Raw genomic sequence first — 14461 nt, 5'->3', positions numbered from 1 at the left:
CCTTGGTGAGGCCACACCTTGAGTATCGTGTATAGCTTTGGTCTCCTAGTTTGAGGAAGGACATTCTTCCTATTGAGGGTGTCCAGCAAACTAATTCCCGGGGTGGCAGGACTGACATGAAAGACTGGATCCACTGGGCTCTTACAAAAAACAAAGAACAAACCACAGAACAAAGAAATGTACAGCACAGGAACAGGCTCTTCGGCCCTCCAAACCTGTGCCGACCATGCTGCCCGTCTAAACTAAAATCTTCTACACTTCCTGGGTCCGTATCCCTCTATTCATGTATTTGTCAAGATGCCCCTTAAATGTCACTATCGTCCCTGCTTCCACCACCTCCTCCGGCAGCAGGTTCCAGGCACCCACCACCCTCGTACATCTCCTCTAAACCTTGCCCCTCGCACCTTAAACCTATGCCCCCTAGTAATTGACCCCTCTACCCTGGGAAAAAGCCTCTGACTATCCACTCTGTCTATGCCCCTCATAATTTTGTAGACCTCTATCAGGTCGCCCCTCAACCTCCGTCGTTCCAGTGAGAGCAAACCGAGTTTATTCAACCACTCCTCATAGCTAATGCCCTCCATACCAGGCAGCATCCTGGTAAATCTCTTCTGAACCCTCTCTAAAGTCTCCACATCCTTCTGGTAGTGTGGCGACCAGAATTGAACATTATACTCCAAGTGTGGCCTAACTAAGGTTCTATACAGCTGCAACATGACTTGCCAAATCTTATACTCAATGCCCCGGCCAATGAAGGCAATCATGCCGTATGCCTTCTTGACTACCTTCTCCACCTTTGTTGCCCCTTTCAGTGACTGTGGACCTGTACGCCTAGGTCTCTCTGACTGTCAATACTCTTGAGGGTTCTACCATTCACTGTATATTCCCTATCTGCAATAGACCTTCCAAAATGCATTACCTCACATTTGTCCGGATTAAACTCCATCTGCCATCTCTCCGCCTAAGTCTCCAAACGATCTAAATCCTGCTGTATCCTGTGACAGTCCTCATCGCTATCTGCAATTCCACCAACCTTTGTGTCATCTGCAAGCTTACTAATCAGACCAGTTACATTTTCCTCCAAATCATTTATATATACTACGAACAGCAAAGGTCCCAGCACTGATCCCTGCGGAACACCACTAGTCACAGCCCTCCAATCAGAAAAGTACTCTTCCATTGCTACTCTCTGCCTTCTATGACCTAGCCAGTTCTGTATCCATCTTGCCAGCTCACCCGTGATCCCGTGTGACTTCACCTTTTATACCAGTCTGTCATGAGGGACCTTGTCAAAGGCCTTACTGAAGTCCATATAGACAACATCCACTGCCCTACCTGCATCAATCATCTTTGCGACCTCTTCGAAAAACTCTAAAGTTAGTGAGACACGACATCTCCTTCACAAAACCATGCTGCCTCTCGCTAATACAAATGTACTCACTGAAGTTTAGAAGAATGAGAGCGGATCTCATAGAAGCATAGAAAAATCTGATTGGAATGGACAGGCTCGATGCAGGAAGAATATTCCTGATGTTGGGGACGTCCAGAACTAGGGGTAACAACCTAAAGAATAAGAGATAAGCCATTCAGGACTGAGATGAGGAAGAACCTCTTCTCTCAGAGAGTTGTGAACTTGTGAAATTCTCTACCACAGAAAGCTGCTGGGGCCAGTTCGTTGGATATATTCGAGAGGGAGCTGGATGAGGTCCTTGCAGCTAAAGGAATCAAGGGGTATGTAGAGAAAGCGGGAGTGGGATACTGAATTTGTATTATTAGCCATGATCATATTGAATGGTGGTGCAGGCTCAAAGGGCCGAATGGCCTGCTCCTGCACCTATTTTCTATGATTGTACGCTGACCTCGTTCAGCTGGGAGTGTGGCCGATTTGAAGCACAGATATTTACACAATCTCAGTTGATATCAAGAAACAGGAAATTCTTCAAGGGTGGGTCAGTGATATTGGGTGCATTTTCATTCTGGCGCCCAGATATGATGGTGGGATGTGCGCTATCAATCCTGCCCCACCATCCCCGGTGCATCATTAATTAGGTCAGGGCCAGACGTTAGGGCGTGGATTCTGTCGGCGTCCACAGTGCAAAAATCTCTGGAAGGGATTCTATGATCCTGAGGCTAAGTGTTGACGCTGTCGGAAACACATTTGCGTTTCTCGACGATGTCAACACGGCCTCAGGATCAGCAATTCTGGACCCTACAGGGGGCCAGCCAACTGCACATGCACAGTGGTACTGGCACCAACGTGCACATGCACAGTGACACTGGCACCAACACGCGCATGCGCAGTGGCTTCCTTCAACACGTTGGCCCTGACGCAAGATGGTGCAGGATTACAGGGGCCGGCGCGGAGGAAAGGAGGCCCCAGCATGAGAGGCCGGCCCGCCGATCGGTGGGTCCCGATCGCGGGCCAGGCCACATCGGAGGCCCTACCCGGGTTCGGACCGCTCCCCCCCCCACCCACAGGCCGCCCCCCCAACCCTTCCACGCCGAGTTCCCGCCGGCTGAGAGTAGGTGTGGATGGTACCGGCGGGAGTCAACATTTTTACGATGCCGCTCGGGCCATCCCGGGCCGAGAATCGGCGGGCTGGGCGCGTAAAGCAGCCCCCGAACCGGGGCTGCACCAACCACGCCGGCGCCAAAGGCGCCGATTCTCCGCTCTGCGGAGAATGGCATATCGGCGTCGGGGCAGCGTGGCGCGATTCGCGCCGGTCGCGGGGATTCTCTGGCCCGGCCCCGGGCTGAGAGAATCCCGCCCCCCGTTCCTGCCCCCGCCATGGGACTTGGTCGCAGATGGGAGAATTCTGCCCGATGCAGCTGATTTAAAAAATGAACAATCACCTTGCTAGTTATCGTTCACCTTTCATTTGTAGCTCCTTGCAACAAGGTGCCATTTGTAATGGTCTAAATGAAGGATAGCTAAATCTGTCAATTAAAAGTAATAACGCCTGAAAGGTTTAACTTGTGGTCCGCTAACTTGAAGTCAAATATTCTATGGCCAGAGGGGCTGGGCCATTATTGGTAGATCCATTCAACACTTTCTACAAACACAAACTACCTTTTCTTTTGAAAAAGAGTTATGTTAAATTATAACTTATTTTACCTTCTACCCAACAGAAATAATGTTTTTTCATTTCAAATATATTAATAATATTTAATGTTGAAACAGAAGTTAGCTTTAAGAAAACTATACCAGGCATGACATTTAGCTATGATTACATTTTCTAGCAATCTTCACACAATTCCTGAATTTATATTGGTGGAAAGATGTTCTTCAACTTCCAGCAAATGTCCTTTTTTCTCACATGTGTGATATGTTTTCAAACTAAATAGAAAACAAGATGTGCAGAAGTAACACTACTGCTTTTAGATATAATTATAATAACAGACCTTTGCTCCCAGTTCCAACTGTTAGCACAAATGGTATCAGAAGATTCAGGAGCATTCCTTCCCTTCTCTCCTGGTTAGTAAATGGAGAAATCACATGGCTTAAGGGGAAGTCTTCTTTCAAAGCCTTTCATGAAAAAAAAGTCATGTAAAATATTTTTAATAGCTCCAAAGACATTTCAAATAGCTCTATGACAGAATGGAAATTGTTGTTGATGTAGTAAAGTAGAAAGGCCATGGCTAGAAACATATAGGCCTGAACTTTCTCAAAGACTGAGAGGATCTCTGGCTTGGCCAGTCCTGATTCTGGAGCTCCCATCCTTGAATCCGGCACCCACCATTCTCTCACGGGGGAAGGGGGAATGATATGGGGAACGGGATGGATTTTAGTTTGCACATCTGTGATTCAAAGAGGCAGCTAAACATATAGAAGTGCAGCTGTTTTCAAACAGATCCAATTTTTCCTCGTGGGATGTCTAATGCAGGTCTTGTGGGCTTTAGACCTTCCAGGTGGCGATGTAGGGAGCCCTTTGGATAGAACCAGGGACAGCTTTGGGAGAAGTGGGTAGCCCTTTGGGAGAGGTCAAGTTAAAAGTTCTGTTAAAAGTAGACATGAATGTGCATAAAAAGTGGAAACATTCATTGGAACTGTTAACTTGCCAGGGCATTGAAATCTCCTGGCCTTTAATAAAATGAACAGTCTGTAGCTTAAAAAATCAGTAATAGATGGATTCCTACTCAAAGGAGATAGAATACTTTTTCCTGCATGCCTCCGACAAGGAATTCTGCAACAGATTCACGAGGGTCATTAGGGTGTAGAAAAATGTTGTCGAAGGGCAGGACAATCTGTGTACTGGCCTGGAATCAACAAGGATGTCGACAGTCATGTACAGGAATATGCAATCTGCCGAATGCATCAACCTGTGCAATGCAAAGAAAGTATGGAAGAAAATCAACTCATCACCAATCCATGGATCAAAGTTGGTATGGATTTGTTCTACTTTAAAGGTTGTGACTATCTAGTCACCATCGACTATTATTCCAACTATCCCGAGGTGATGCCGCTGAATGATTCAACAACAAGATCTGTCATACGCGCAGCAAATTCCATTTTTGTACGCCATAGGATACCATTACACGTTGTCTCTGACAATGGTCCTTGCTTCACAAGCTGGCAGTGGACAAACTGTGCAGAAAAGTACAACTTTAATTACATCACATCAAGCCCACTGTATCCTCAACCAAATGGCAATGCAGAGAAGGGCGTAGGAATAATCAAAAATTGTTCTCTAAAGCAATCGATGACAACAAAGATGTATCTTTGGCACTTTTGACGTACAGAGCAACACCACTGTCATCTGAATTATCGCCAGCTCAGGTGCTAATGGGTAGAAAAACCTGCACCATGTTACCTGAGATGACTATTCCAGATATGGATCATCAAGAGATACACAACTGTATCAAATTAAGAAAACAGAAACAAAAAGAGAACTATGACAAGCAAACAAAACCTCTATCAAAATTAAAAGAAGGAGACTATGTATGTCTACAAAATCCTGATGGTAGATGGCAACACATAGCTAAAGTTCGAAGACAAGTCACACCCAGATCATACTTAGTTCAGACTGAACAACGTTTTATGTTCAGAAGAAATGGAAGATCCCTGTTGCGGATAAAACATCATGTTCCGTCTCAATATCAAAATGTTATTGATCAAGATAACATCTTCCAGGACATTGATTTCCTAATCCTTACTTGTCACCAATACAGCAAGACAATATGGAAAACCAACTGCATACTTTGAACAAACCACTGAGAAGATCAACTAGAACGAAAAGTCCACCGAACGGATTACATTTGTAATGACTATAATGATTATTAATTTGACATCAACAATGTGATGTAAGTTATTTGTAACTGAATGTAAAAAGTAATAACAAGTTCATGATTAACAAAGTTTATAATTTTTTCTTTTCCAAAGAAAGGGGGTAATGGTATTATCCTAAATGTAAGAACTGCAAGGGTTAACGAAATGTATAAGTCAACCACTAGAGGGAGCTAGATGTACAAGTATATAAAACATTGATGCTAAGCCTTATGGGTGAGAACTGTAAGAAGTCTTACACCACCTATAAAGTCCAACAGGTTTGTTTCAAACACTAGCTTTCGGAGGACTGCTCCTTCCTCAGGTGAATGAAGAGGTATGTTCAAGAAACATATATATAGACAAGGTCAAAGCTGTAAGACAATGCTTTGAATGGGAGCATTTTCAGGTAATTAAGTCTTTACAGATCGAGGGATAGGGGTAACCCCAGGTTAAAGAGGTGTGAATTGTCTCAAGCCAGGACAGTTGGTAGGATTTTTCAAGCCCAGGCCAGAGGGTGGGGAATGAATGTAATGTGGCATGAATCCAAGGTCCCGGTTGAGGCCGTACTCATGTGTGGGGAACTTGGCTATAAGTTTCTGCTCGGCGATTTTGCGTTGTCGCGCATCCTGAAGGCCGCCTTGGAGAACGCTTACCCGGAGATCAGAGGCTGCATCAGACTGCTGAAGTGTTCCCCGACCCACATTATGGGTGAGAGATTGAGGAGAAGGCTAGAGAGCAAATTGAAGGAAAGATAGTGTGAGCGAGAGTTGTGTATTATCTGAGAGTAAGCATCGAATCCAAATTAGTAGTGTCAATATATTTATAGCTTTGTTCAAGTTAAAGCTATTTTGTGGTCTTTGTGGACACTATGCCAATCATCCTGAATTTAGCAACATAAAGAACACCACAGTAAGGAGGGATGGCATCATAGAAGGCTCTTCAAATTAAACCATATGGGTAGAACTTAAAAACCAAAAATGAGCAATCACATTTCTGGGAGTGTTCTATGGGCCTGAGAGAAAAAGACAATCAAATATGTAGGCAAATTTCAGAGAAGTGTAAAAGTAATGGGGCAATGATAGTGGGGAATTTCAACGTCCCGAACATTAACTGGGGTAGCCATAGTGTAAAACGTTTAGAAGGAGCGGAATTCTTAAAATTAATCCAGGACAATATTTTAAGCCGCTACAAAGAAGGTCCTACAAGTGAGGGGTGGTCCTGGATTTAATTTTCGGTAACGAAGCTGGACAAGTGGTTGAAGTATCATTAGGGGAGCATTTTGCAGACAGTGAAGATAACTCCATTTGTTTCAAGATTGTAATGGAAAAGGACAAGGATGGGCCTGAAATCAAATTTCTAAACTGGGGGACAGCCGGGTTTAAAAAGATCAGGGGCGGGATTCTCCGGCGCCCCGCCAGGTGGGACAATCGCTGGGGGTCGGCGTGAATACCGCCCCCACCGTCTTCCCAATTCTCCTGCCCCCAAAAACCGGCCCGGCGTGAGTCGCGCCGCCCGCCTCGGAGAAAGGCGGGGTCCGGCGCAACTCAATGGGCGCTGGGGATGCCCAAATTCTCCGGCTTGCGATGGGCCGAAGTCCCGCCCGCCTGTAGCCGGTGCCACCGGTGTAAATCAGGGTAGGTCACTTACCGGCGGGACATGGTGGCGCGGGTGGGCTCCGGGGTTCCTGGGGGTCGCGGGGGGATCTTGCCCCGGGAGGTGCCCCCACGGTGGCTTGGCCCGTGGTCGGGGCCCACCGATCCGCGGGCGGGCCTGTGCCGTGGGGGCACTCTATTCCTTCCGCATCGGCCGTTGTGGTCCTCCGCGATGGCCGATGCGGAAGTGAATCCCTGCGCGGGGATGACACCAGCATGCGCTGGTGCTCCCGCGCATGCGCCGACTTGTGCCGGCCGGCGGAGGCCCTTCGCCGTCGGTTGGCGTTGCGTCAGGCCCCTATCCCGCCAACCAGCGGGGGACCAACCACTCCGGGGCGGGCCTAGCCCCTGAAGGTGCGGAGGATTCCACACCTTTGGGGCGGCCCGATGCCGGAGTGGTTCACACCACTGCGTCCCGCCGGGACCCCCCTGCCCCGCCGGGTATGGAATCCCGCCCCAGATCTGATTTGTCCTGTGTGGATTGGGAGCAGACACTTTTAAGTAAATTTGTAACAGAACAGTGGGATGCATTCAAGAAAGAAATAGGGAGAGTACAGGGCCAACATGCTCTAATAAAGGAAAAAGATGGGACCAACAAATCCCAAGGACCCTGCATATCGAAAGGTATAGAGCAGTGTATAAAGAAAAACAGGGAGGCTTATGGCAGAGGGCTCAAAACAGCAAAAGCCTAAGACGATGATAGAATGTGCAAGAGGAAATTAAGAGAGCAGAAAGGAGGCATGAAAAAAGTCTGGCAGGTAAAATAAAGGACAATCCGAAGTTGTTTTGCAAGTACATTAAAGGTAAAGGGATATTTAGGGAAAGAGTAGGACCAATTGAGGACCAGAGTGGTAATTTGTGTGTGGAGCTGGAGGATGTAGGTGGAGTTCTACATAAATACTTTGTGTCACTGTTCATTAGTGAGAGGGACGATGAGGATGTCGAAATCAGGGAGAAAGACTGTGATGAAATTAAAGAAATTAACATAGACAGAGAGGAGGTTCTGAGTGGTCTGGCAGGCTTAAAGGCAGACAAATCTCCAGGGCAAAATGAAATGTGTCCCAGGCTGAGTGAGGCAAGGAAGGAAATAACAGGGGCACTGGTAATAATTTTCAATTCATCTCTGGGCACAGGAGAGGTGACAGAGAGAGGATAGCCAATGTGGTGCCATTATTCAAAAAGGGAGGAAGGAATAAACCAGGGAACTACATACCAGTCAGTCTAATATCAGAGACCCTCATTACACTTGAAATGCATTTAAATGTGCCCTTGCGATGCCAAGGCATACAAGGCTATGGGTCAAGTGCTGGAAAATGGGATTGGAATAGTTCGGTGGTTATTTTTGACTGGCACAGAAATGATGAGCCGAAGGGCTTTTTCTGTGCTGTAGACCTCTATGACTCTATGATATAAATAAGATCTAGATAAGAAGACAAATAATTTGTTCAGTTTAACATAAGACTAACAGAGAGAAAAAAAACAATTTTGGAAATGCAGAGCAGGTTATGCTGCATCTGAAATATACAGGTTGCCGTTTTTGTGTAATCATTCACTGGAATCAAAGGAAGCAATTTTAGCCTCATTCATCCAGCAGGAAATTGATAGGATTTGATGAAGTGCCTATTTTACTTTCTATTAACTTCAAAGGGAAGTAATTTGAGTAGTGTGTAAAACAGGCAATGTTTAGTGGAGGAAGCTATCATGATTTGCTTGTCTGCTGGTTAAAATAACTCTCCAACTTCAGCCATGACACTGAGCCTTTTAACATTTGATATTTTCCAATATTTACCACTGGCTATGTATTTTTAAAATGAACTGGTTTAATTTCAGATTTACAGCATTCAACCGGCGGGACTTTTGTTGCAACCCGCCGCATGTTTCACAGTGGTAGAGGTGGCCTGCCATTGGCCGGTGGCGTGACAAGAAGGTCCCGCCACTGTCAAAAGCGTTACTGTTGAATACCCCCCTCACCGCTGTGAAAGCTGTGGCGGGGGTGCAGTGTCGGTGGGACAGTAAGATCCCACCGGCGTGAACGGCGAGAAAGTTCCGGCTGTGTATTTTTAAAAACTCAATTATATGGACATTTATGATCCAGTCAACTCTCTATTTCCTAAGAGCCCAAACTTATTGTAAGTCGGCAAAAGCTCAATTTTTTGTACTCAAAATTAAAACACTTAATAAAAATTTATATTTAATTTACTTCAACTGCTTTCTCCATCTCAAGCTACATGGATATTTTCCTTGATTCTTCTGTTTGAAAAGACTCGCAAACAGTGCACTGAAATGTTTCAACAGGCAGTAGCATAGTGGTATTGTCACTGGATTAGTGATCCAGAGACCCAGGGTTATGCTCTAGTGACCTGGATTCGAATCCTGCCAGGATAGTTGGTGGAATTTGAATTCAATAAAAATCTGGAATTAAAACTCTAACGGCGACCATGAAACCATTGTCGATTGTCGTAAAAACGCATCTGGTTCACTAATGTGCTTCAGGGAAGGAAATCTGCTGTCCTTATCTGGTCTGTCCTACATGTGCAGTGGGACCAGAGAATCCCTCAGTGACGTTTTGTTTTCATATCCAGCTATAATTTTCCACTTGTACAAAATACCATTGGAGATGGAATTTACACAGGATTCTCCCAATGCCCCCTTGGTGGAAGCTCTGGGAAAATTATGCAAATTTACACTTATGTTATATCTCCAGGAATTCTGTTGTAGTGAGTGGGAGATTGCGAGAATGTTGCTCCCTCTCTCCAGCCCCCCCCCCCCCCCCCCTCCGCACCCAGGAGATTTTACCTTCAAGATTTTAAACAACAAAATTAAAATACCTGAATCTGTGATGCCACAAGTCTAACAACTGCTGTGCTGAAAGGTAGAGGTGGAGAGAGATATGGACTCAAGTGTAGAAGAGGTAGACCATCAGCAACACTGGATGGCCCAACAACGCCCATTACCTATAAATAACAAATGGAAGAATTTATTCCTCATCGTGATCATTCAGAGAAGTACCACTTCCTAAAGTCTGCTTTTTGTTTGAAACTTTTCTGCAACTAAAAATAGGAGTACGTTTACTATCTACATTTATTTGTTCACCATCCGATTTCAGTTTCATGCTTAGAAGTGTGAAACTATTTAACTGCCTTTTGAACAGAAATTTAGAGTTGTTTTTTGCACTCTATTGTAGGGGTTAGTTGCAAATAGGGCTGCCGTGCTACCTCTGCTACAGACTTAATGGAGGCAAACAGATCAGATACAACTCCAGAATTGATACCCAGTGCTCAAGGCAGTAACATTTGGTATGAAGGACAGGAAAACACCTTGATTTCCTGATCTTGTTCATTATCTAATGTTGCATGAGTAGAGGTCAGAGGAATCAATACAAAGGGCAGCCAAGAGGATAGAATTGATGGTGGCAGAAGCTAAAAAAAAATCTCAAATACACCCAGGAGGAGGTGGGCTATGATGTCATCTTTATCATAAATTTTTCACCTGCATTTCTCTGCTGAAGATCACACTCGCTGGCTTACAATTCTGTGGTGGTGGAACTTCTCATATTCAGCCACTGATTGCAAATTTAGGGAGGAATTTAATGGTCGAGGTGATGGGTCTGACCACCTGCTCAACCCAGTCACAGTCATTTCCGTAAGACCAGACGCAACTAAATCCCAATCAGGACGTCCGCTGCATGCCGTGCCGTTGTGGTTCCTGGGTCCTAAAGGCTGAATTTACCACCTCAGAGTGCTTCCAGCCAATCAAAGGTGGGCATCCCTCTAGTACTGACAGAGGCACCAGGAACACTGGCTACTGTTAGTATAGTAAGAAGTTTTACAACACCAGGTTAAAGTCCAACAGGTTTGTTTCGATGTCACTAGCTTTCTGTGCGCTGCTCCTTCCTCACCTGACTTCTTACTGTGCTCACCCCAGTCCAACGCCAGCATCTCCACATCATACTGTTAGTATGGCAGTAAGCCCTCAGAGAAGGATATCTGTTGGACCTTCGGAACATAGTTAGTGAGGTGTAGTCAGTTAGGGAGGCCTTGGTGAATTTGATGCAGAGGGAGGAGAGTCAATGTAAAGGTGGCGGTATGGGTCTATGGTTGCCCTGTTGTTGTCAGGTCCCTCTGTTGGACACCAGCTGCCTCAATGAATGCAGGCCTAACCAACGATGCCCACATCCTGTAAATTAATTTTTAAAAATTGAGAGGAGTCAGGAAGGCAACATGCTCTCCAGCCTGAGCCCCACTATACAACCCCTCTGTTTCTCAGCCCACTCCTGGAACAAACCACTCTGGTATCCAGGCACATGTGGGCTTCCAGCAAAAAACAACATTCACAAGTAGGGAACATGGGTGATTCTTTTCTCCCCTGTTAATGCCATACAGAATGATCCATCCCTCGCACTGACCTCATGCCCATTCCCCCACCTGATCCTCATCCGACAGTTACAGCCCATCTGGGTTGGTCCCTCCCACCCCCCCAGGTCTCCATGAGAACACCTTGGAGGGGAGCTACGAGCAGACCGCCGTATTCACAGCACAGCTGACATCCCCACCCTCAGCGCAGAGACACACATCTTGGTGGGCAATAGTAGTGGACAGGCTTTTGGGGCACACTCTGGTGAGCACCACACAGCTACACAGCTGCCGATGCACATCAGGTGGAAGCAGGAACACCCAGGCGAGTCAGCAGTCGGCGGTCTCCTGTACCCCAGGACCCAGCTGGGTCCCAGTCAGATGCTGAGACTCTGGGCCAGGTTTACCCGGATAAGATGCAGATGCTAGGGTGTGGCTGTGAGATTCAAAGGGGGATGCCAGTGACACCCAGCAGGTCCATAGCCGATTGGAGGAGTCCCAGAGGTCGCAGAAGATGGCACCGGCAATGCATGCCACTGAGGCCAACATTGCTGGGGTGGCGACCGTAGTGGAGAGCCTGGAGCACGACATCGGCAAGGTTTCCAAGGTGTGGCCCAGTCAGTGACGGCCATAGCTGAGCACCTCGACAGCATGTCCGACTCGCTGGGGGACCTGCCTCAGACCCACAGTCCCAGGTGGACCTTGATGAGGCACTGCGGAGCATGTCCCAGTCTCAGGTGGGAATTGCCGAGGCATTCCAGAGCATATCCCCGTCGCTGGGGGAGGTGTCCCAGTCTCAGGTGGGCAAGCCGAGGAGTCACGGGCATGTGGGCATTGCCGGGGCACTCCAGAGCATGCCCCAGTTATGGAAGGGCATCGCAGATGTTGTCTGCACCATGCTGTAGACATTGGGGAGCCGCCAGGGCTGGCAGAGCCAGATGACTAGGGAGAAGCCGGGGCTCGATCCAGCTGCCCCTTCGCCCCGAGGTGAACCCCAGAGTGCCAATTGCGCCAATCGTGAGGGGACACTCAGTGCCAAACTGGAGCCACCCTATGGAGTGATATCGGCGGCCTCCAGTTCCCCTGAGACCCATCGCCCTGACAACGACATGTCTCGGAGTCAGTACTCGGAACAGGGTGGCATGGCGGGGCATGTGCTACCAACAAGTGGCCCAGGCCCTCTGGCCCCAGGGCACCTAGAGGATGCCCGCCAACGGCATTGAAGGCCACAGGACGTGGTAGGCAGCAGGTTGCTTCCACCTCTGATATGCATCCTGGGGACGCACCTAGACACAGCGGTAGAGCACTGAAGGTCAAGGATCACTGAAAGGTGACTGGAGGCAGGGAGGGTTTGAGGGCAAGAGGGAGTAGGTTGTGTTGAGGCAGAGGAAGGAGTGGGAGGGGTGTTGAAGGTGGGGTGGTACCATCAGTTGATCGGGGCTGTTGGGGACACATTTGTACAGCATTAAAAAACGTCGCACTCGAGAAATATGACACCTCTGGCACTTTCTTCTGCAATGGGGGCCGAGCACCAATCCCCTGCCCCACCTACCCAGGCATGGAGATCTTGGATGCCTCTTCCACACCCAATGCTCAGACAATGGTTGTGAGTGAGCACGCAACGGGCAGGCACGAGTCAGACTATGGCATAGATTGAGGAGCACCAGCGCTCAGCTCTCAGTGGATTATCATCAACTCCCTGCCCCCGACAGTGGCCCGCGGACACTACTGACACAGGCCCATCTCCCTGGAGTGATGTTACACAGACTCTGGGAGGGTGGAACAGTGCGGGAGAGGGAAAGGGGGGAGAAGAATGGGTGGGGGAGGGGAGGGGAGGGTGAAGGGAGAGGGTGGAAGGGGGAGGAAAGAAATGGGATGAGGGGGAAGGCTGAGGGATGGGGAGAGGAGGTGGGAAGGGGGGGAAAGACAGATGAGGCTCCATGAATCGGGCGAGGATGAGGACCTTCCGGGCCCTCTGGGCTTGCCAGACCCTCACCACTGCTGCATGCCCACCAACCTCAGGCTGGTCCTGCGTGCCCTCCCCGGGCTCAGGGTATAGCATGGCGGACACTGAGACACCAGTCTCCACCCCACCACCACCCCACACCGATGGCCGGCCACCCCGGCCAAGACCGGTCCCCTTGGGGGGCTTCCCCACCCTCCTCTCCGAGCGTCGGGGCAGCAACCCCAACTCATTGCCCGGGAGTGAAGATGGTTACTCACTTCCTCGTATCCCCACAGCAGCACTTGCGGCAGCTTCCTTTTTAAAAAAGGTGTACTAATCGGCGCCTGCGTGACCATTTGCTGGGGTGGCTGTTAGAAAACGGGAGCCCATTAGATAGGGGTCGCTTCCGTTAACTATACGGATGATTGGCCGTAATGGTAAATATTGGTTTCTCACCATGCTATAGCGGGTTCCTGATTTCGCCAACAGGAGCGGGCCAGTTAAATAGCAAACCGATCGGCACCCAGCACAGTTCTCGTTTTTGGCCGCTCCCATGATCTAATAGCCTTGTCATGTTCTTGCTTAAGCGCAACGCGGCCATTAAATCGTGCCCATTGTCTGTAATCAAAAATAAGCTGGGCCTTCCAGCCAACCAAGGACAGAAAACCGAAAGGTTAAATAAATGTGTTGGCAGTATACTCTGCTGGAATCTGGTAGCTATTAGATTGGCGCTGGTATGTCTACTACATCATAGTTCTGTTATAGTCTCTGCATGTGGCTCAGTGACATCCTGGGCCTCCCCAGCTTCACCCCCTTCACCATCCTCATCATCGGAGGAAAGATCTTGGTTCTCCATGTCTCCCTCAGGCAACACAACCCTTTAGAGTGCTAGGTTTTGCAGGATGCAAAAGACAACAATAGTCTGGGACACTCTGTGGTGAGTATTGGAAAGCCCTCCTGATCAGTCCAAACATCTTAAATTCATCTTTAAGAGGCTCATCATGTGCTCAATCATGGTCTGTGTAGAGACATGTGCAGTACTGAAGCACTGCTCAGCATCAGCATCACTCTGCGGAAGGCAAACTGGTGTCATCATCCAGGTCTCCTGGTGGTATCCCTTGTCTCCAAGGAGCCAATCTGCAACAACCGAGCTTTATAAATAACTTGTGGTATCTGGGAGTGAGCCAGAACGTTGGCATTGTGAAATCTCCCTGGGAACCGAGCTCAAACCTGTAGGGTTTGTATT

General features: G+C 48.0%; 1 protein-coding gene across 5 annotated transcripts in view; it reads right to left on the bottom strand.

Moving 5' to 3' along the window:
• The window catches only part of unc80 (unc-80 homolog (C. elegans)), a 599468-nt gene that overhangs the window by 85486 nt on the left and 499521 nt on the right, over positions 1–14461 (bottom strand). For all 5 annotated transcript variants that reach the window (XM_072480367.1, XM_072480341.1, XM_072480351.1 and 2 more), the window contains 2 exons: positions 9747–9872; positions 3403–3526 (listed from right to left, as the gene is read on the bottom strand). In XM_072480367.1, coding sequence (XP_072336468.1) covers positions 3403–3526; positions 9747–9872 — 250 coding nt within the window. The remainder of the gene's footprint in view (positions 1–3402; positions 3527–9746; positions 9873–14461) is intronic.

Source organism: Scyliorhinus torazame, chromosome 2 (assembly GCF_047496885.1).
Source record: "Scyliorhinus torazame isolate Kashiwa2021f chromosome 2, sScyTor2.1, whole genome shotgun sequence".
Lineage (NCBI taxonomy): Eukaryota > Metazoa > Chordata > Chondrichthyes > Carcharhiniformes > Scyliorhinidae > Scyliorhinus > Scyliorhinus torazame.
Note: the sequence above shows the minus strand (reverse complement) of the source record. Positions and strands in the feature narration are given on the sequence as shown.